Raw genomic sequence first — 24,046 nt, 5'->3', positions numbered from 1 at the left:
ATGACACTAACTTGAATCTTTCCTAAGAATAACTTCATTTATGAATTCATTTTATTATAAATGGCAGAGTGAGTACCTGTCATGAACCAGATGCTATGGATACCACCAAGACAAATCGGCTTTGGTTAAGATATTAAAGATATCCCAAGGGGCAAAACTGTCTTCACAGTGACCCAAATATCTGCATAAGTGCTATTAACATTATTGCTATTTTTTTTTTCTTTCTCAGTTTTTGCCATAGGGCATAAGAGCTCGCCAGAGGGAGAAAGAGGGAAAATGAGAAAGCAACCTCAAGAGGGAATGGCCTCCCACAATCCCTTCTCCTCCATTCTCCTCTTGAGACTTTGAGCATGCATGCACATGTGCCCAGTGTGTTTTTTTCAAGCTGCTGGATCCAGGACTTGAACCTCACAAGTGGCCATGTGGGATCTAGCCACATTAACCTCCACATCATGTGCTGGCTCAGTGCTATTATTTTAGAGCCAACATTTCTTTTTTTAATATTTATTTCATTTCATTTCTTGTTACTATTATCATTTTATTTGACCAGAGAGAGACAGAGCAGAGAGAAAGAGAAAGTGAGAAAGTAAGCTCCAGGTCCAGGACTCAAACCGCGGTCAGCCATGTGGGAATCCAGACTTTTCACCACTGTGCCACCTGCCAGCCCCCATGACCAACATTTCTATTTTTTATGGCCCTTTGTAATTATTAAGCTCATACATATTCACTGTTAAAAGTTCCATACAGAAAAGTATACTATTGAAAAGAAAGTCCCAACCCCCTACTATAATCCTGTTCCTTAGGGATACTGTTAAGGGAAAGTAAATAAATAAACACTGTCAAGTCAATGGGTAGATAGCTTCCCAGTCTTTTTTCTTTATTTAAGCATCATACTATACCATACTGTTCCTTAACTTGCTTTTCCTCTTAGGAGTCTGTCTTGGGCAATCTTCATCACATGCCTGCAGAGGCCCACTTCTTTCTTCTGTTACAGCTGATACGCTGAAAATCCCTTTAAATATTATTTTATAAAGGTTACCTATGAAACCATGGGTAAAGCAACACAATAGGCTATACAGTGAAAAGTAAAATTGTTTTATCTGATTTACTCATGAGCAATCCCAGAGTCTAAAAGTATCTCTAGTTTTCAGCAAACTTTTCGACTTTAGCACAAGATACCCGTGGAAAAGCGCACACAGACCCTAACGGTAAGGTCAGTGGATTCTCGCAGAGCAAAAGCACCCAGCAATCAGCACTCAGACTGAAAAGCAGGACTTCACCAGCACCCCCAAAATGTCCACCCATATTTCACTCATTTCTCGTCAATTTAATTTTTTTTCTTTTTACTATGCCAGAGGGTGCGTGTGCATGCGCGAAAGAAAGAGCAGCAGAGGAAAAGCAGCTCTCCCCCCATCCCAGCAGGATACAGTTCTTTCTCTCCCAATTCTCCATCCTGTCAGGATCTTGGACACGTGTACATGGCTGCCGCGTAAACTACCTGAGCTGGGACTCGAACTCTGGTCAGCCATGTGGGATCTGGCTTCCACTTAACTGTGAGCTATGGGCCAGCTCTCATCAAGTATTTTTAGATAATAAAAGCTGATATTAGGCCCAGCCTCCAGGCAGGAGCTGCTGAACTGCAACACTGGAAACCACATGGGCAACAGCAGGTTCAGGTCCTGCCAGGCCACGTGGTATGTGCCCGAGATGCTGATGAGCTGGAGGGCTGGGAAAAGTGGGTCATGGCATGACAAGACTCTGTCAAGAATCTTTCTTTCCGGGGACCAGCAGGTGGCATGTTGGTTAAGGCGCTGGACACTCCCACATGGCTGACCACAGTTCGAGTCCCAGATCTGGCAGCTTGCTTTCCCACTTTCCCTCTGCTATCTCTCTGTCTCTGTCTCTCTCTGGTCAAATTAAAATAAATGAATGAATAAATAAAATTGAATAACTAATTCTTTTTTTAAAAAAGAATCTTTCTCTCCCCTCTCCCTCTCTCACATGTAAATATGAACTCTCTATCAAGAATAAAATTAACTTTTTTAAGAAAGAAAAAATTGATATTAAACATTTTTAAGGTTTTTGCTATAGGGTGCATGTGCTTGCTGGAGAGAGACAGAGAGGCAGTGAGAGGGAAAGTGAGCAATAACTTCCCTCCCCCCAGAGGGGATGGCCACACTGCAATCCCTTCTTCTCCATTCTACTCTCTGGCTTTTGGCATGAACACACACACACACACACACACACACAGAGCGTGATTTTCAAGCTGCCAGGCCTGGGACTTGAACTGCAGTCAACCATGTGGGAGTCCAGAGCTGTAACCACTATGTCACCTGCTGGCCCCCATATTAAACATCTTAAAGTAAAACAAAGTGTAAGGAGTCCGAGTGCAACTAACTCAGAGTATAAGGAAACTCTTCAGGCCTGGCCTCACCCCTGCCACTTCCCTGACCTCACCATGCAAACCACCACATGCCCATTCGAATGACTAAAGTAAAAACACCGACAAGTCCAAGTGCAGACGAGGACACAGAACGAAGAATCCTCACACATTCTAATGGGAGTGCAACGGTAAGACCATTATGGAAAACCATTTGGCAGTTACACAAAAGGCAAGATGGCCCAGCCGTGGTAGCATGTGTTACTATGACGCCCTGCTCTGCAGGCTGGGACCACATGGGAGGCCCAGGTTTGATTCTTGGTCCCGCCTAAAGGCTGGGCACAGTGACAAGGGCCTGTAATTTCAGCAACTCAGGAAATCCTGCGTAGAAGGATCATAGGTGTGAGGTTGGCTAGGTCAGTAGAATGAGACCCTGTCTTCTAAAAATGGTAGAAGAGCCAAGAACCAGGCCAGTGATGTGCATCCGTATGTCCAACTAGGAGGGTGAACAGGATGCCAAGACTCTGTCTTTAAAAAAAAAAGAAAAAAGAGCTCTTTCCCACTATACGAGATGGCAGATGAAAAAGCTGCAAAGCAGGATACTAAGGAGAAGAAACCTGAAGCCAAGAAGGCTGATGCCAGTGGCAAGGTTAAAAAGCGTGACCCCAAGGCTGAAAAGCCCAAGAAGGGGAAGCCCCATTGCAGCCAAAACCCGGTCCAAGTCCAGGGCATCGGCAGATACTCCCGGTCTGCCATGTATTCCAGGAAGGCCACGTACAAGAGGAAATACTTGGCCACTAAATCCAGGATGGAAAAGAAAAAGAAGGAGAAGGTTCTTGCGCTGTCACAAAACCAGTTGGTGGAGACAAGAATGGTGGTACACGGGTGGTTAAACTGCGCAAAATGCCTAGGTATTATCCTACCGAAGATGTGACTCGAAAGCTGTTGAGCCACGGCAAAAACCCTCCAGTCAGTGTGTGAGAAAGCTGCGGGCTAGCACCACTCCTGGGACCATTCTGATCATCTTCACTGGACGCCACAGAGGCAGGAGAGTGGTTTTCCTGGAGCAGCTGAGCAGTGGCCTGCTCCTTGTAACTGGACCACTGGTTCTCAACTGAGTTCCACTGTGTAGAGCACACCAGAAATTTGTCATTGCCACCTCCACGAAAATTGATATTAGCAAAGTAAAAATCCCAAAGCACCTTACTGATGCTTACTTCAAGAAAAAGAAACTGCGGAAGCCGAAGCCCAGACACCAGGAAGGAGAGATCTTCGACAGAGAGAAGGAGAAATATGAGATTTCAGAGCAGCACGAGATGGATCAGAAAACTGTGGACTCGCAAATTTTACCAGAAATCAAAGCTGTTCCTCAGCTCCAGGGCTACCTGCGATCCATGTTGGCCCTTACAAATGGAGCTTATCCTCACAAATTGGTGTTCTAAATTTTTTTGCCAAGAATATAATTAAATTACTGATCATATATAAAAAAAGAAAAGGAATTGTATGTCACATGACCCACATTCTCATGCCTAGGTATTTATCCAAAAGAAATAAAACCTTATCTTTACACAAAAACCTGCACAGGGGCCTAGCTGTATTGGCTCAAGCAGTAAGTCATTTTCCCATGAAGCTGTGGCCACATGGGAGATCCAGGTTCAGATCCTGGACCAGTCTATACAGGCTAACACGGTGACATGTGTCTATAATCCCAGGTCGTTGGGAAGCAGGGTAGAGCACTGCCACAGTGAGAGCGTCTAACACCTCTCTCTCCCCCATCTTCTGCTTACATGCTCTTTCTCTCTCTCAAAACAAACAAAAAACCTGTACACAAATGTTTATAGCAGTTCTGTTCACAATTGCCAAAATCTAACAACAATCCAAATTCCTTCAAATCATGTTTCATCCATACAAGAAAATACTGTTCCATAACTAGATACTGATACATGTGATCGCTTGAGCTAATCTCAAAGATAAGATAAGTAAAAGAGGTCAGAATTGGGATCAGCAAATGGCATAACGATTTTATCACTGGTCTCCCATATAGTTGACCGTATAGTTGACCGCAGTTCGAGTCCCAGACCCAGTGGCTTAAAACTCATGCTGTGCTCGTTTGTATGTGCCCAAAATCCAAGAGGGGAATAGCAAAGAAGGGATAACAGCAAGGCCATCTATCTGGGGGTGATTTCTCACTTTCTGTCTCTCTCTCTCTGACAAGCATACACACACCCTATAGCAAACATTTCTCTCTTAAAAAAAAAAAAAAAAAGTCAGTCTCTAAAGGTTACACGTAAGGTTATAAAAAGTTTATGGAGGGCCAGCAGGTGGCGTGGTGGTTAAGTGACTGGACTCCCACATGACCAACTGTGGCGAGTCTCAGAGTGGTGCTCTCTCTCTCGCTCTCTCTCCTCTCTCTCTCTCTTTCTCAAGAGTGCACATGCCCTATAGCAAATTAAAATATATTAAATAAATAATGATTCCCTTTTTAAAAGTTTATGGAAAATGTGCAAAACTTTTTCAAAGTTTGTGCAAAAACTATGTGTGCACGTTTTATTTTTTTGCACCAGAAGAAACCCATTTTAAACTCATTGTTACACAAACTTTTTGAAGCCCCCTCATAGTGCGTGCTTCCATTTACATGATGTTCTCACACAAAACTATGGAAAAATGATCAGAGTTTGCCAAAGGTTGGAGGGCGTCTGAGGGAGGGGAGAAGGATTATAAAGGGACAACCCAAGGCGGATTTGAAGGATTATGGAATCGCTCTGTATACTCCTTTATGGTGGTGATTACATGAATCTACACACAATTAAAATCCATAGGACTGGAGCCAGCAACAGGTATGGAGGTAAAGGTGGCTGGATCCCACATGGTTCGAGTCCTGGACCCGGCAGCTTGAAGATCACAGGTGTATATGAGTGCATGCCCAAAATCCCAAGAGGAGAATAGAGGAGAAGGGATTGTGGCGTAATCATCTACCTGGGGCCTGATTTCTCACTTTCCTTCTCTCTCTGTCTCTGTCTCTCTCTGGCATGCACATGTGCTTTATACCCCCCCCCCAAAAAATCATAGCACTATACACACATATGCATATACATGTAAAAGCTAATATTCACTTCCTGAGGATTCTAAAATTTTGAAAAGCGAACCCAAGAGTCACATAAGGAATAAGCACTGTAAGAAACAGTCAATATGACCTAACACTTACATGACTCAACTACTATATTTCATTAAATCTAAGCTACCACTGGGACCAGCAGTTAGCGTCATGGCTTTGTCGCTTAACTCCCATGTAGCCAACCACGGTTCGAGTCCCAGACCTGGTGGTTTAAATTCACACCAGGAGCGTGTGCGTGCATGCCCAATATCCTGAGAGAAGAATGGAGAAGAAGGGACTGTGGCATGGCCACCCCCGCCCCCGGGGGTGGGGGTGATTTCTCAATTTCTCACTTTCTTTCTGTCTTCCCTATAGCAAAAACCTCTCCAAAAAAAAAAAAAAAAATCTAAGTTACCACTGACTTTCTTTTTAATACTCTTAAGGGAAAAAACATACAGTTGCCCTGTAAACCATGACACGATGCTAAGATACCATGTCTTATGAGACACATCCTGATCGCGTGGATGCAGGCAAATGTGTAGAAACGCGCATGCCCAGAATCAGTCACCTCCTTTAGTAAGGAATATCGTGTTCAGTCATCTGTGCAGAAACATCGTCCTTGGGATTTTCCTGTATGACTGTAGACCTTTTCTTTTACCATTCAGGATCAATTAGGCGGGCCCAAACAAAGTCACAGGTGCCCTGACGGAAAGCCTCTTTCTCCCGGATAGAGAATAAGTCTGAAGGCTAACAAGTCCCGTGCCTTTAGCATGGCCGCTCACCTTTTTCTGATACATAACGTCCGCTGCCTCCTCCCTAGACAAAGAACAGGGAGGACTGTTAGACTCGTGGTGTCTGGAATGGGGTGAGGCCAAGAAGGATTGAGATCCATCCCGAGCCTGTGTTTTTCCTGATCCACTTAGGGAACTCGGGGGCCATAGTGATTGAGGACTTCCGCTCCAGAACCGCAAGACTGGACCCGGATGTGGTCTGTTACGCACAGAGAAATTCCAGGCAGATTACCTGGACTCCCCAGCCTCCACCTCCTCGTCCAAAAAACGGAGAAAATGGTAACCCTAGGGTACTGATGCAGGGATGAGTGGACGATGGATATAAAATATAACAAAGGAAGCCATTGCGATAGAGCAAAGGAGGGTTCATATGTCTAAAAAATTCAGCCCCTATGGGACCAGCAGATGGTGTACGGTTATGTTGCTGGATTCTCACACACTTGACGGTGGTTCAAATCCTGGACCCAGAAGCTTAAAACTCATGCCGGACACCTGAGCATGCACGCCCAAAATCCTGAGAATGGAAGAGAAGGGATTGCTGTGTGACCATCCCCCCAGGGAGTGATTTTTTTTCTGTCTCTGTGTCTCCAGCAAACATACGCACCCTATAGTAAAATCTATTAAAAAAAGGAAAGAAAGAAAATTCAACCCCAAAAAGTGTTCCAGGGATAGAAACAAAAAGTGGGCCTGATAGTTAATTTTATATGTCAACTTGTATGGGCTATGGTGCCCAGATATTCTATCAAATGTTATCTTGGATGTTTCCATGAAGGTTTTTGGATGAGATGTATACCTAAATTAATAAAGTTTGAGTAAATAGGACTGTCCTCCATAATACAGGTGAGCCTCATTCAATCAGCTGAAGGCCTGAACAAAAGGCTGATCTCCCCCAGACAAGAAGGAATTCTGCCACAAATCGCCTTCAGATTTCATCGCCAATGTAGTTCTTCCTGGTTGTTCAACACACGGCCTTGGATTTGCACCTCCATTCTTTCCTGAGTGTCCACTGACAGCCTCGCCCACCGGTTTTTGGACTGGCCAATGCTTTACAATCATGTGAGCCAGTTCCTTAAAATTTCTTCACATGTGTATGTGCATGTATGTATGTGTGTGCATATATACATGCACACACACACACACACGCACGCACACATACTATCAATGATTGTGTGGCAAAACCTGACTAATACAACAGGAAAATATCCTTAAGCCAAAGTAGTAGTCTCTTTCACTTAACCCCTTTTGTGGTAATATGAAATAATACTTTCCCAAAGGGGCCTAAAAAAGAGAAAGTAGGATCTGCGAGACATACAGCCTTCCACGCACTCATGCAAGGGGACTAGCCCACAAAAGGGAAAGCAGAAAGGGAGAATGAAACAGAAAAGAACGATACGTGTGTGTGTGTGTGTGTGTGTGTGATATTTATTTATTTATTTGCTTTGGTTTTTGCGATAGGGCATGTGCACTTGCCAGAGATGGAAAGTGAGAAATCACCCCCCAGGGGGATGGCCATTTCACAATCCCGTCTCCTCCATTCTCCTCCTGGGATTTGGGACATGCACGCAACACACCTGGCATGATTTTCAAGCCACTGGGTCTAGGCCTTGAACCACGATCAGCCATCAGAGTCCTGTATCTTAACCACCATGCCATCTAGTGGCCCCAAAGATACATATATCGAATCTTAGTGCTGCTAAGAGCTTTCAGAGGTCTTCCTTCGGAGGAAAAGAAAGAAAGAAAAATATATATGTAAACACGCGCTTGTGCACTTGCACACGCAACCCTCACTCCCAGTCTCCTAGTACCCACCCAGTCCTATAGCAGTCATTTCTCAACTAAGTCATGTTTCCTCTGTCACTGCACGGCCATGACCAAGGCCGTCTTCTTAGGTGTGAAACAGATTGGCTTGGACAAGAAGCATCCCAAAGGCCCTTCTAACTTCACAGTTCTTTAGCGTTATGATAGTTTAGGTCCCAAATATCTGTTTGGCAAAGTCTCCCCATCCCTGAATTTCTGCAGCCCTGAATCTACTCACTGGTCAGAAATATCTGCTGCCCTCTTGGCTCCCACGAGGGTCCTTGAGCCAAATCTGACCAGGTTGTGGGTCAGAGGAGCTTGGTTTCCTTTCTTCTTTTGGGCTGTCTGAGAATAACCACAAGATATCATTTAGATCAGGTTGCTCTTGGCACACTAAAATTCTGAAGAGAACTAAATCAGTTAACCTACCTGTTTAATTAGAAGACCCGTTTGGGAGCTAGCAGATGGCATCGTGGTTAAGACTCTGGACTCCCACATAACCAACTGTGGTTCAAGTCCCAGACCTGGAGTGTCTCTCTCTCTCTCTCTCTCTCTCTTTCAAATGCACATGCCCTATAGCAAATTAAAAATAAAAATAAATTAAACAAATAATTCTTTAGAAGACCAACTTGAATCCAATCAACAAAATATTTTAGACAAGTTTGGGAAAGGTAGCAGAATTTAATAAGGCATTTTGGGTCTCCACAATAAGTTACTAGATTGATTAAATTTTTAATTCTTGGTTGCTCATTCTGGGTTGGTTTCAATATGAGAGGTCTTCAAAAAACGCATGGAAACAGTGTATTATGAAAACACTATGCATGGATTTCAAAATGTTTTGCACCCAAATAAACTCACACTTACATTCCATTTTCCCAGGAACCTTGAAATTGGCTCCTAGAACTTAAGTTGGAGTCAGCAGAAGTTAAAATATTTTGTGGATGACATTCAAAGAGGCAGCCTATGGTCCAGTGACCGTGGCTCACACTACTAAAAAAGCTATGCTCTTCAGGCTGGGACCACACAGAAAGCCCAGGTTCGATTCCTGCTCCACCCTAAAGACTGGCCATAAGGTGTGTACCTGTAATCTCAGTGATTTGGGAAGGCTGAGGCAGGAAGATCAAGAGCTTAATGTTGGTCTGGGCAACATGGAAAGACTCTGTCTAAAAAGAGAACCAGCCCCTCAGCCCCTGCCATTAAACTGCTACACATGCAAGTTAGTAGAACTTGGCTTTAACATGCTCCAAGACTTACCCTTCTGACAAGAGCCATTCCCAGAAACTCATCTCTGAAAAAAAGAGAACGACATGCTATTTCAGTTATTTATATCTTTTATTAGAGAATAAACCAGGAGCTGAGGTGAAGGCACAGTCTTGCCTTCTTCTCCAGCTGATGAACTCATCCTCCCTTCATCCCTCTAAGCTCAGTTGGATGGTTTCCTACTTCCTGAAGCTTCTCCCAGCTCCACCTTCTCAATTGCCAATATGGTTCACCACAGAATTTGTAGGGAACTCACAGTGTCACAAACACCTAAGAAAAAGAACTTTCCAGAAAAACAATGACTCGTAATGTCAAATGTTATAGAGAGGAGATTGGGGTGGAAAGAAGGCCATTATAATTGGCATTTATAAAATGCCATCAGATAAGCCAGTGACAACCTAGCAAGAACAGTCTCACAGCCTAGGGTGTGGACAGCTGATTGCAATGGTTTAAAGGGAGAAACAAAGATGGCCTGACACCATTGCTAATGTTCTGCAATGCTGGAAGCCATAGGGAAGATCAGGGTTTGGTTCCCAGATTGACTGGTCCATGCCAGAAATACACACATACCTATCATCCTGGCTGGCTCAGAAAGGCTTTGGGGAGGAGGGTTGTGGCATGAAACCCTGTTGAGAGTTCTTGTCAGGAGAGAGAGAGGTAAACTTAAAACAAAAAAGAAAAGAAAGAAAAGCATAAAAATAGCAAGACCATGGCTCATAATCTACTCACTTCGCCTTACTGGCTCCAACCAGAGTCCTGGGACCAAATCTGACCATGTTGTGCGTGAGCACTGGTCTCTTCTCCTTCCAGCAATAAGCCATCTGTGAAGAGCAATGACATTCCAGTGAGTCACAGTGGCTGGCTCCTCCCCACTGAAATGGGAAGGAGCCAGGATTCTTTTGCATCCTCCACAGATAGCTAGTCACAGCTTTATTATGACCTCTGCAGACTTAGAGAATGGTAATGGGAACGCCATCTTGTATCTGCTTCCAGAATGCCACAGGCCTCTCCCTAACTTGATGGGTCCCTTCCTGTGTGCTTCTCTAGTTTCATTTTACACACAAACAGATCTGCCATTCAAATAAGCACAATACACCCTGTCCCTGCCCAACCTTGCCCACTGCAATGTACCCCGCCAAACAAAAATCTCATACAGAGGGCCCAAACTTTCATCGCAGAAGAATTTAGAAGAGAAAACTTTAGCTATGAAAGAGGAATGTTTAGAGTCTAAGAGTTTGAACTGGAACCCACAGTAACGGCTAATAATCTCCCAGTGTTTTAGAGTGTTAGCTCACTTTGATGGCTTCACAGCATGCACCACAAGAAATTATTTACACTTTTGCTTTTGTTTCATCAATCTCTCTGACTAAAATGTAGGCTTCATGAAAATAAGGACTTTGCCTCAAACAGCAGAATACCCGAAAGCCTAGAACCATGTCTGGCACATAGTATATAGTTGATAAATGCTGACTGGGTGGATGGGTGGATGGGTGGGTGGATGGATGGGTGAATGGATGGATGGGTGAATGGATGGATGGATGGATGGGTGGATGGATGGGTGGGTGGATGGATGGGTGGATGGATGGGTGGATGGATGGGTGGGTGGGTGAGGGGATGAATAGGTAGATGAGTGAATGGATGGATGGATGGATGGATGGATGGGTGGATGGATGGGTGGATGGATGGGTGGGTGGATGGGTGGGTGGATGGATGGGTGGATGGATGGGTGGATGGATGGATGGATGGATGAATTGGTCAATCTATATCTCTGATCATACAATCCTACCCAAATAAAAGCCCATCCAGGACTCTACTGTAACCTAAATCTATCCTAATTATGCTGCACTTTTAATGTTCACCCCAGGAAATGATGGTGACTCACCTTTTCATCTTCTACCCCAGATGCCTCCTCACTAGGAAACAGGGAAATAGAGTCCATTAGAAGACTTCCTTTGATAAGTCATGAGTAGTTCAGAATGAGAAGCTACCTTCTCAGATCTAAATAATTACTTAAACCTAGGGTGGCTGGGTGAAAAAACCTTAGTCCCAGAATACCCTGATTCTGTGGGCAAGAAGAAGGGGGCCTTGAAGGGAGGGAAGGGGCTCAGATCAATTCCATTTCCATGCTTGGCACTCACTGCATATCTGTCAGGAAGTGGGAGAACTGTGGCCATTCCCAGGGTTCCATCCAACAGGAAGGGGCTCATGGGCAAGCCCTGTAGCTTAGTGTTTAAGAAAGTTGAATCCTACATGGCCAACCATGGTTCAAAACCCAGCCTCAGCAGCTTGGAAAAGATACCAGGTGTGTGTGCATGTGTGTTCCAAATCTCAACAGGATGGAGAAATAGAGAAGGGATCACAACATGATCATGCCCCCCTAGGGGTACTTTCTTGGTCTCCTTCTTTCTCCCTCTCTGGTGAACTACACATGCTCCAGCAATTAAAAACTAAAAGAAAGAGGGCCAACAAGTAGCATGGTGGTTTAGGTGCTAGACTCCCATATGGCTGACTGTGGTTCGACACTCAGACCTGGCGGCTTGCTTTCTCATTTTTCCTCCCTCTCTATCTCTCCGGTGAGTGTATGTGCCCTATAGCAAATTAACATAATAATAATAATATATAAAATGAACTAAATAATTATTTTTAAAATAAAAATAAAACAAAGAAAGAGATAAAGAGAAAAAAAGAGAGAAAAAGAGATAAAGAAATTTGGATCTACTTCCTCCCATGAGTATTTAATAAGGACACACTCATTTAGATGCTGGTGTACTTCAAGGATCTGTATAAATATCTCCACCTTTGCCCTGTCTACAATGCAAACCCTTTGAAAACGGCAGGCCAGCTAAGTGTTCTTGTTCAACTGAAGATGCTTCAAGTGCTTAAAAAAAAAAAATCTGTTTAAAAATTTGATCTAGCTAAAAATGTGGACTAGTCTCTAGCAACTAAAGGGGCCATGGCTCCCCCATGGGTCCTCCGAAGCTCCTTTTAGTTCAGCCACAAAACGTCAGTCTTCTTTTCAAAGTCAGCTGTTCACCTGTGAGCTCTGCCAAGTTCCTTCTGCTGATCTGTACTCCCACTTACAGACTGGTCGAAGTCCTGAAAATCTAAACCAAAAGCCAGAAGGCAAAAGCTGGTGACCCAAGCAACCCTCCTAAGTGTGCGTGTGCTATTAGAAAGGTTCAGTCTGTACTTGGAGGAAAATGCTGAAAGGACAAATGAAGATTGGAAGAGCCAACAGTGGAACTTGGCAAAGCACTGTGAGGCGAGTAAAGAAGGGAAAGACGGGTGTGCTCTGTGCCAGCTGCGCCCCAACCTCTTCCTTCTCAGCCTTGACTCTTCAGCAGTACTCCGGACTGAAGTGCGGAACTCTTGGGACCAGCAGATGGTGTAGCGGTTGTATCGCTGGACTCACACAGCCGGCCACGGTTTGAGTCACCGACCTGGTGACTCCAACTCCTGCCAGGAACATGTGTGTGTGGAGCAGAATGGGAGAGAAGGAACTGAGGTGTGGCCATCCCCTCTGGAGGGGTGATTTCTCACTTTCCCTCTCACTGTCTCTGTCTCTCTCTTTAGGAAGCACACATGCCCTTGGGCAAAAAAAATCTACCAAAAAAAAAAAACAGAAGAAGAAGAAAAGAAAGAACAATGCTCAATTCTTTCAGATAGTTTGCATGAAAATATAAAGATTTTCCTCTTAGACCACCTGAGGCCTTTCAATAAACACTGGCATAATAAAATATATATACACATATACAAGAGGACTTCACATGGTTTATGGGAAAATGGAGTTAAAGTAGTCATTTATTTGGGTGCAATAAAAAGCTAAAATCCACACATAGTTTGCTCATAATATGCATTTTTCTATGAACATGTTGAAGACTCCCCCAACACACAAACCCATATATGTATATGGGTTTTTTTGATGACTTCAAAAACTTTAGATCGTTTTTGTCAAAGTTTCCCAGGGTATCTGAGGTTCCCCCTTCCACCATCTTAGTGTTTCTGTGTTCACTCACCAGAAAGCCACGGTCCTCCAGACCCCAAGTTCTTTGCTCTCCAAAGGAGACAGGACCTCTCTCACCTTCAAGGGCAGTGACTCATGGTATTCACTCTGTAGCTTCCTGAAGGTGCTCAGGCTCCTTTCTCTTTGACAGACTTTCCAGCATCCATAGACGTAACCGAGAACACCAAGGGGCCTTCCTTCCAGCACAGGAAAGGGAGGAAAAGAGCATAATGGAGGCCCAGCAGATGGCATAATGGTTATGACGCTGGACTCCCACAAAGTCGACTGCGGTTTGAGTCCCAGACCTGGTGGCTTAAAACTCACACTGGGCGCGTGTATGTGCATGCCCAAAATCCTAAGAGGGGGTAGTCTCTCACTTTCTGTCTGTCTGTCTGTCTCTGTCTCATTGGTGAGTGCATATGCCCTATCTCTCTCTCTAAAAAATGAGAATAATGGACCACATAGAAAAAAAATACCTACTTTGAAATTTTTTAACTGAGCTAGTTCATATATACAATAAAGCACATAAAGTGTAGAGCTCAGTGAACTTAAGTGTGTGTGTATTTATATAGATATAGATATAGATATAGATATAGATATAGATATAGATATAGATATAGATATAGATATAGATATAGATATAGATAGATATAGATAGATATAGATATAGATATCTCACAGATCAGGCAGTTATGGGACATTTCTATCACTCACCTACTTTTAGAATGTTTCCTCATACAGTCAACACGGATCTCTCAGACGTAGCCATCACTTGACCAAGTCTATCACTTACAGATTATTTTCACCTGTTCTCAAATTTCCCCTACATGGGATCCCAGAGTATGTACTTTTTGTGTTTTGCTTCTTGCTCACACAATTTCTTCATGAGTCATTCTGGATGTTGCATAGATAAGAACTTTGTCATTTTTGTTGTTGTTCATCTTGTTATAGGATATGTCCTGGTAGGACTATCCCACGATGTGTGTATTCAACATGCTTCCTTCCCAAACTGACCTGAAGGTTCCTCTGAAAACCAAATGACCTCCAAGTTCCACAAACAAGCCAGTTCTTGCCGGGTTAATGTGGTGACCATGTAATGTTTGAGGACAATCTGACCGGGGTCATCCCAGAGCTCCCATAAAGCTCTTTGGAAATGGGCTATAGTTTTATGCTACAGAGGGTCAAAACATCAGAGTCCACTATGTCATTGTGCCTGTAACCGTCACTCTCTTTCAAACACAACTCTCGACCCAGCTTTAGCACTTCAAAGTCTCTGTCCTGTTAGTAAATGGCATCAGTAAGAATATTTAGACAAGCCAGTGGTGTGGTGGTGAAGACAGCTGAATTCCACATGGCCAACAGCACAGTTCAAATCCAGACCCAGAGGCTTGAAAAACATGGTGGGGACCTGTGCATGCATACTCAAAATCCTGAAAGGAAAAATGAAGGAGAAGGGATTGTGGTGTGACCATTTCCCATGGCGGGGGACACTTTCTCATTTCCTCTCTCCCTCTTTATCCCCTCTCCAGAGAGTGCACACACCCTCTGGTAAATTTAAAAAATAATGAAAGAATATTTCTGGGCCAGCAGAGAGTGGGGTGGTTAAGGTGCTAGATCTCATGTGGCTGATTTCATGGTTTGAGTTCTGGACCCGCAACTTGAAAAACACATCAGGCATGTATGTGTGCATGCCCAAAATCTTGAGGGGAAAAAGAGGAAGGGCTTGCAGTGTGGCCATCCCTTCTGGGGGGTGATTTCTCAGTTTCCCTCTTTCTCTGTCTCTCTCTCTCTTTTTGTCAGGCAAGCACACACGCCCTATAGCAATCAATCAATCAATCAATCAATCAATACAAACAAGCAAAATAACTCCTACCTGGTTCAAATGTTTCATTAAGTTTTTGATATGACTCATTTATCTTGGCTTTCTAAAATAAAAAAGGATAATAGATTATAAGAGAAATACAGTAATATTCTCTCATCCACAAGGGATAAGGGGAAAGTGTTACAGACGGTGTTTTCTTAGGTATACGTACAGACCTATGATGAAGTTTAATTTATAAATTAGGCACAGTAAAGAGAGTAACAACAATAACTAAAAGGAGAACAGTTATGCCTATATGTGGTAATAAAAATCACAGGAACTTGGCCTCTTTCTCCTTCTCAAATAGCTTGTTCTATTGCAGAGCACTCACCTGCTTTCAGCTCATGGGTGACCATGGGTAACTGAAACTGCAGAAAGTTAAATTGTGGAATGCAAAATAACAGCTAAGGGGCAGGACCACTGGGGTCCTGAAGGAGACTTCTGTCATGTCAGTTCCTTGGGCCAAAGTATTCAATGGCTCCTTACTTCCCGTCCTGGCATCCATAGGCTTCTCTTTCAGGTTTGTATTTACTGTACCATCCTACACAGACCTACTGCTTCGACTCCAGCAGTTATTTCTAACCCCTCAGTCTGGCTGAGACAGCTCCAGTTTCATGTGATTGTCTGTACTATAGCAATACATCCCCTCACCCCAGATTGGAAGTACTTCCCCCTACTCTGATAAATCTCATTGTCTAGGGACTCCTGAAGAACACAGACAATTTCTCACTCATTTTTGAAATCCCAGCAAGTAATGTAGTAGCCCGTATGCCATGGGTACTCTAAATATGAAATCCATACCATTATTTTGAGATGTGTAAACTTCAACTTTATCTTATTCTTTACTGAAAATGACTCTCAGATCACAAGCTCTGACCTCCCCCCCTGGAGTATGAGTTACTCAGTGGCTCACATCTCAGGTGGAGGGTTATGTTGCAAAGGCCAGACCAAATTCCAAACACTGAGAACTGTCAAATGTTTTCTTTAGCAATTCCCCTAAGTCATGATCAGCAGATGGTGAAATGCTTACATCACTGGATTCTCATGTAGTCGACCATGGTTTGAGTCCTGGACCTGGCGACTTAAAACTCATGGCGGCCACATGTGTGTGTGTGTGTGTGTGTGTGTGTGTGCCCAAGATCCTGAGAGAAGAATGGAGGGGAAGGGATTGCAACATGGCCATCTCCCCTGAAGGGTGATTTCTCGCTTTCTGTCTCAGTCTCTCCAGTGAGCACACGCACCCTATAGCAAAATTTTTCTAAAAATAAATTAATAATCCCACGTCACCCATCATGAAGTTCATCATTTTAAGTATACTATGCCTTTTTTCAGTAAGCCCAACATACTCAAAGCAGCCAGGTTTTCCTGACATAGGACTGACTTGCTGCTTGGATAGGAGATACCTGGCTAGAACCATACTGAAGAGTTTCTTAGCTCTGTATGTCACACATATTTTCCTTAGCTTCTTTCTGATGTAGAGAAATTTTTAAAATTTGTATGCAATCAAATAATTGTCTTTTCCCATTAAAGTTCGTTTTTTTTTGTTTGTTTTTCCTGTTAAAAAGACTTCCCCCTGTACCAGTTACTATTTTTTTCCATTTCTTTTGTGATTTCAATTTTTAGAAACCGTTATTTTTATATAAATGATGTTATTCAATCTATCTCAGCAGGTTTTGAAGATAAATTAACGTGAAGAAATCACATTTAAACATGATTTGTCCAAGTAATCTCACTACCTACTTAGTGCTCCTTTGAAGGATGATTCATATGCAAATAAACCACATCTATAAAATCATACAATTTGAGGTTGTAGACTGGTAAGAAGGCTACTAAGGATTAAAAGAGATTAAAAAAAGAAGAAATTATAAAAGGCAGATCATGAGAGGAATAAGAATTTCTATAAATGTTTGATTAGCCCTTTCTTCTAATATATGGTGCTATCGATAAAATCTCATTAGTGAGCCAGCTGATGACATGGTGGTTAAGGTGGCTGGATCTCACATGGCCAACTGTTTGGTTCAAGTCCTAGGCCCAACACCAGGCATATGTGTGTACATGCCCAAAATCCCAAGAGGAGAATGGAGAAGGGATTGTGGTAAGACCACCCTCCATGATGAATGCTTTCTTGTTTTCCCTCTCTCTCTCTTTCTATCTCTCTCTCTCTCCAGTAAGTGCATGTATCCTCTAGCAAATTAAAAAAAAAAATAAATCTCATATACCTCTACTCTTTTTTGGAGTTTCTTACCTTCCTTCGATGGGACATCACAAATAGTAACACCCAATAGGGCCTCAGGGACTCTCCAAAGGTGAGTGAAGAATACAGGTAACTAGTGAGCAGGTGAATTTCTGTTGAGGGTCCATTGATGTGATCAGCCATTTGATTCTGGGACAAGAAAAGAGGCGATGCTAGCTGCTCCGTGAGTCTGACTCAGGCAAAGACGAGGACATCCACAGCTTACTCATGTGTGGTGCCCCATCTCTGATCACCACTGGGAAAATCGAAGACTACAGAGTCCCCCAGGTGGCCACACTGAGGTAGGAACTCAAGCATCGCCCCACCATGTGTCCTTTTTATCCAAGTCCTAGTCAACTTTTCATGGCTAGAATTTATGTGACATCATTTGTGGGAAAATTGCTTTGTGTTACAAATATAATTCAGAAATTGTTTTAGTATAAAGAATTCACCAGGTCTTATGTTGATAAACAACTTTGTTCTTTTGGAAAGATGTTCATGCATACTTGTGGGAAGACTACTGAAATAAATATCCAAAAACTTGTAGTTGGAGATCTTGAATTACTGCTAAAGAGGTCTCTAGAAAATTATTTAATTCTTGTTTCCTAGCCCTCGTTCTGCCATAATAGCTCCCTGCTTTAAGTCAGCTTATGCCCTGGGCCTTAGTTTCCCCACTGTGTTATAATGTTAGACCCCCCCCCCACTCACCTTTCCATTTACCAATATTATCATTATCGCCCCTTGGTTTGAAGAAGACCACACCTGCTGCAGGCAAAAGTCATGTAAACCAAAACCCGTCGACCTGACAAAGGCTACGTTGAAAGTGTAGATCCGGGATCAGCAGATGGTGAAATATTTATGTCACTGGACTCCCACGTAGTTGACCACTGTTTGAGTCCTGGGCTGGGTGGCTTAAAATTCACACTGGACACGTGTGCGTGCATGCCCAAAATCTCAAGAGGAAAATGGAAGAGAAAAGATTGTGGTGTGGCCCTCCCCCCTGTGGGGTGATTTCTCGCTTTCTCTCTCTCTGTCTTTCTCTATCTCTCTGGCGAGTGCACATGTGCTATAGCAAAAATCTCTCTCCAAAGTTTATTTATTTATTTTTTTTAAAGGAAGTGTAACTCCTCCAAGCAAGAGGACTGTCTGAATCCATAAAAGTCTAGGGTGGACAAACACAGATGATGAAGCCTGGAAGGGTGAGCAAATATACTTCACAGAGTGTCAAATATTGAAATAACCAGTGAGTTGGGTCCATGTTAAATAAGGAACTACTCCAATAACTGCCTATTCCTCTTTGGGACTATCTTCATGTGCTGTGGAGACAGAGCCAGTCCATTTTAAAGGATGTCTCAAAGAAGAGCCTGTTTTTACAGGAAATGAGGACATGAACAGCCAAGGAAAATAACTTGTACTATTGTATAGAGACTGTGTTTCTCTTACTCTAAAGAATGTCTATAGCATTTGTGTTTAAATTAAATACTCTGTTATTTCCATCCTTTCTCTATTCACCCACTCCCATAGAATAGCTGGGTGAGTGGATGGATAGAGGGATGGAGGGATGGATGTGTAGAAGGACAGGAGAAAACCAGCTCTTCCCTTGTTCTCCTGTATTTCTTAGAATAAAAGAACCTCTTTGTTGGTTAAAGAGTCTTAGATGCTGGGACCAGCAGTTAGCGTAATGGCTATGTCACTGGACTCCCATGTAGTCGACCGCAATTCAAGTCCCAAACCCAGTGGCTTAAACTCACGCCAGGCACGTGTGCATGTGTACTCAAGATCCTGAGAGGAGAATGGAGGAGAAGGGATTGTGGCGTGGCCATCCCCCCCCGGGGGTGATTTCTCCCTTTCTATCTCTCTCTCTCTCTCTCTCTCTCTCTCTCTCTCTCTCTCTCTCTGGCGAGTGCACGCGCCCTATAGCAAAAACTTCTCCAAAAAAAGAAAAGAAAAAAAAAAGAGTCTTAGATGCTGAAATAGGTGCTGTTTTCACTTACCTTCTCCTTGGGCCCAGGAAGTATCTTCAGTCTAAATAATGAAAAAAAAGACCAATGAAGGACTTGTTTTCCAAGGAAACAAGGCAATACTCCTGTCACCTCTGGGGACTCCTTTTCCTGCAGGTGTCCAAGTTCAGCTCTTGGCAATCCTGTCTTCCCCCAGCCAGCCCTCTGCTGAAATATTCCTCCCCTGAGATACTGGGGAAGTCCTCGAGGTGTGGTGCTGGGGGACAGGTAAGGTGGGGATCTAAAAGCAGGAGTGATTCCACACGCGGGGATGCTGGGAGGGCAGAGAGACACCTGCTGAGAAGAAAGGTAAGCCACCCAATGGCCCAGCCAGTAACTCCATCTTCATCAGGGACCTGCTTACCTCCAAGTAACGGTGAGGCCATTTCCATCCTCTGAGTCAAACCTGTATTGATGCTCCACTGGAAGATTTAAAAAAATAAAATAAAAAGGAAGAAGACACAAACAAACCACCCCTGTATTAGCTCTGAAGGAAGGTAAAAATAAGCACTCTGAGAGAAGATACGATACATACTCACCTGTGGGAAATGTTCCTTGAAATGGAAACATTCTGAATTTCAAGCATTCAGAAGCATGCGCCAAACATTTGGAAACTTGAGTAAATTTAATTTTATAAAGATATTACTTTTTTTTGTAGAGATTTTTGCTATAGGGCACATGCTCTTGCCAGATAGACAGAGAGAGACAGAGAGACCGAACGCAAGAAATCACCCCCTGGGGGGATGGCCACACCACAATCCCTTCTCCTCCATTCTCCTCTCGGGATCTTTGGCATGCATGCACATACACCCAGCATGAGTTTAAGTTACTAGGTCTGGGACTCGAACCGCTGTTGAGTACGTGGAAGTTCAGCAATAGAACCATTATACCATCTGCTGGTTCCCAAAATATTACTTCTTTAAAATAAAATATGCAATGTTTTTCTTCAAACTCCAGATACCATTTCAGTTGAATGACATCCCTTTCAACTCAAAGCAATGAGTGCAATTGTTAATAAACTACAGAGGGAACCAGCAGTTAGCGTAATGGCTATGTCGCTGGACTCCCACGTAGTCGACCGCGGTTCGTGTCCCGGACCCGGTGGCTTAAAACTCACGCCGGGCACATGTGCGTGTGTGCCCAAGATCCCGAGAGGAGAATGGAGGAGAAGGGATTGCGGCGTGACCATCCCCCCTGGGGGGGTGATTTCTCGCTTTCTGTCTCTAGGTCTCTCTCTGTCTGTCTGGCGAGCACACGCGCCCTACAGTGAAAATCTCTCCAAAAAAAAAACTACAGAGTGTTACAGTGTCCAGAAAGTCTAGCCACCCAGGAGAAAGCCTGTGTTTATTGTACTGTTCCCATAGGAACAACTGGACCCTCGGACGTGCTAGTGAGATCATCGTTACTTTTTCCTTTTCCCTGCTCAATCATTCCCCATCGCATCCCTCACCACCTGACATAGCCAGATGTGAAAACGTTTGATGTGGCATACGGCACCATGTAACTAGGATGCGTAATCCCAGTAACTACTGTGACTTCTGTGGTGGTGACGCTAGTAACACACCTCTTCTGGAGAACCAACGGGAGTGGCTCACCACTCTGCCCAGGACCTCCCCAGCAGGACCTCCATCCAGGCGGAAGTCTGTGGCAGCAGGTACACCGACAGAAACAGACTTGCTCATGACCACCTGTGGAGCCCCTTCTTATAAACCACCAAAATATTCAAAAAGAAATCCTTACGAATTTCCAGCACCATAAGAGCTGCTAGAATCTGGGTGATTTTTTTCCTGATGTTTTATTTGTACTCTTGGGTCAGTAAGGCCTCAGGAAATCTGAATTATGGTAGCAATTTATATTTACTTCTATTACAGTGGAGCCATGTCATCCATGTTCTTAATTTACATGCATATAATTTATGGGAAATCAGTGATAGTGGATTGGCAAGCATATATATATATATAAAGCCTGTAGAGGCATTTTGTGAGCTAGTTTTGTTTTGTTTGTTTTTTTCCATACGGCACATGCACTTGCTGGAGAGAGACAATGAGAGGAATAGTGAGAAATCACCCATCAAGAGGGATGGCCATGCTGCAATCCCTTCTCCTCCACTCTGCTCCTGTGATTTTGGGTACACATATACATGTGTCCAGTGAGAATTTCAAGCCTCTGGGTCCAGGACTTGAACCATGGTCAGTCACGTGGGAGTCTAGTGCCTTAATGACCGCACCACCTGCTGGCCCCTTGTGAGCTATTTTAAGTGGTTTTGAACGTTAAGAAAGAACTAAAAGGTATGGTTCAGCTGGTGAACAACTCACAGGTAACAAAGCTACAAAAACATCGTTAAGGAGAGAGGGGATTCATTAAGGACTGTTGAGAAATCTTGAGTAATGAGTTAGGGGAACCAATAACAGCACCTCAGGAGTCTATGTAACAAAATCGGGTACCCTGCCCTTCGCGTGGGACATAAAGCAGCCTCAAGGGCAATTTTGATTGACTTTGCAATATAATTTCCACATAAGATGCAACCCCACTGAGTAAATGCTGAAGAAATGAAACCCTTCCGGAATGCTGTAAATTTGTTTTGAATCTAGGAACTATTTGGAATATTCCAACGTAATTAGTAATTCTTAATACCTACATGAGTTGCAACCTGATTTTTTTTTTTTAAGAGAACTTTTTGCTATAGGGCGTGTGCGCTTGCCAGAGAGACAGAGAGACAGAAAGTGAGAAGTCACAACCCCGGAGGGAGGAGGGGTGTTCATGCCCAATTCTTTCTCCTCCATCCTCCTGGGATTTGGGGAATGCACAAACATACATCCAGTGTGAGTTTCAAGCTGCCAGGTCTGGGACTCGAACTGTAGTCAGCCACGTGAGAGTCCAGTGACATAACCAGTATGCCCCCTGCTGGTTCTGCAGCCTGATTTCTTGTTGCAGAGTAAGAGGAGACATACGCCTAGTAGGACTCTTTGGGAACCAGGACTCCTGCAGATCTTGCCCGGACTCTGCAGCAGCTGTTTTGAAGAAAGCTGAGCCGCTCATTCCACCCCCTCACCTCAAATCCTGCCTTTTTAATGACATATTTACACTTGGCTCATCTGAATATAAATCACAGAGATGCTCGAGAGCTTTGGATTCCCCACAGCAGCTGCACACTAAATATTTGCTTCACACCCCTTTTCACTCACTGTTTCACTAAGCTTCAGTTGAAAAGATGGATATTCGGCATTTAAGAAACGTTTTCAAAACAGCATTGGTACTGATTTTTTTTTTTTTTTGAAAGGTTTTTGCTATAGGGCGCATGCACTTGCCAGAAAGATAGAGAAAGACAGAGAGATAAAAAGCAAGAAATCACCCCCTAGGGGGGATGGCCACACCACAGTTCCTTCTCCTCCATTCTCCTCCGGGATCTTGGGCACACACACACACGCGCCCGGTGTGAGTTTAAGCCACCAGGTCCGAGACTCGAACTGCAGTCGACTACATAGGAGTCCAGCAACATTATGCTAACTGCTGGTCCCGGCATTGTTACTGTTTTGATGTGGGCTGAAATCTGGGAACTACAATGAGATTGGCGATCTGAGTACGTGGTTGGAGAATGTGAGACGCTCAAAGTAGAGCCTCGACGGCCAGTAAGGAAGTGATTGGTGCTGTGTCCACTCCTTTACAGATGCCTGCGTTCGCACGAGAAATTTTCTGAGCACCTACTCCCTGCTGTTTACAGAGCACCTACTATGCACTGCTGACTCAGAGGCCTCTAGGACCCAATAAGTCAATAAGTGATTAAGATGCATTTGCAGGGCCAGTAGGTAGTATGGTGGTGAAAGTGCTGGACTCCCACGTGGCTGGCCATGGTTCGAAGTCCCGGACTCCGAGGTTTGGAAAATCACACCAGGCACGTGTACAGGTGTGCCCCAAATCCCAAGGGGAGAATGGAGAAGGGATTGCAGTGTGTCCATCCCCTGGGAGTGGATTTCTCACTTCCCCTCTGGCAAGTACACACACTTTATAACAAAAACCTAAAAAAAAAAAAGGAAAGGGCCTGTAGGAGGGCGAGAATGGAGGTGACAGGAGGCTATGACAGCTGTCCAGCACAGATGGCAGTGAACAGACTCCAGTGACGGCGAGGCAGCTGGAAAGGTGGCCTGAAGTTAGATATGCTACGACTGCCCTTCCCTCTCCAGCTGCAGCTGGGCACTGGAGCCCAGTGCTCGCTCTGGCTCCAATAAGTATATGACCACGTTTCACGTAGACACAGGATTCCCCCTTAGTAAAGGTATTTGGCCTAGCTTTTCCTTGGTTCCCAGAGCATCATGGCGAGTCCCGCAAGACAAACCTTAACCCACGCAGGAGCCCTGATTGCTAACCTAGGCTCTCCTCTCCCAATAAATACTCTGCCTCTCCATAAAAATCAAACATGCTTTTCATCTCGTTGTAGGAACTTAGCCCATGTCGATGAGAAGCTTAATGTCCCAGGTTCCAACAAGGAAGGTAAACGTCTCGTATGGACATTTGTATGTACGTGGCTGCAGGCCGGGCATAGCAGACAAACGCTTCAACCTAAATGTGTAAAAATATGTAGGCCTCCACCAACAAGGAAACACGATCACTGGGGGCTGGTTCAGGCCAC

General features: G+C 44.0%; 1 protein-coding gene across 2 annotated transcripts in view; it reads right to left on the bottom strand.

Annotated features, from left to right (window-relative positions):
- Positions 1-863: 863 nt before the first annotated feature.
- The window catches only part of LOC102471881 (uncharacterized), a 38,458-nt gene continuing 15,275 nt past the window's right edge, over positions 864-24,046 (bottom strand). For both annotated transcript variants that reach the window (XM_006156406.1, XM_006156405.1), the window contains 11 exons: positions 19,784-19,841; positions 19,414-19,444; positions 17,432-17,569; positions 15,199-15,250; positions 13,339-13,522; positions 11,205-11,235; positions 10,052-10,143; positions 9,317-9,350; positions 8,301-8,407; positions 6,257-6,290; positions 864-1,012 (listed from right to left, as the gene is read on the bottom strand). In XM_006156406.1, the coding sequence (XP_006156468.1) occupies positions 989-1,012; positions 6,257-6,290; positions 8,301-8,407; positions 9,317-9,350; positions 10,052-10,143; positions 11,205-11,235; positions 13,339-13,522; positions 15,199-15,250; positions 17,432-17,569; positions 19,414-19,444; positions 19,784-19,841 (785 nt within the window). In that variant the 3' untranslated portion in view covers positions 864-988. The remainder of the gene's footprint in view (positions 1,013-6,256; positions 6,291-8,300; positions 8,408-9,316; positions 9,351-10,051; positions 10,144-11,204; positions 11,236-13,338; positions 13,523-15,198; positions 15,251-17,431; positions 17,570-19,413; positions 19,445-19,783; positions 19,842-24,046) is intronic.

This window comes from Tupaia chinensis, unplaced genomic scaffold, assembly GCF_000334495.1.
Source record: "Tupaia chinensis unplaced genomic scaffold, TupChi_1.0 Scaffold000493_1, whole genome shotgun sequence".
Lineage (NCBI taxonomy): Eukaryota > Metazoa > Chordata > Mammalia > Scandentia > Tupaiidae > Tupaia > Tupaia belangeri.
Note: the sequence above shows the minus strand (reverse complement) of the source record. Positions and strands in the feature narration are given on the sequence as shown.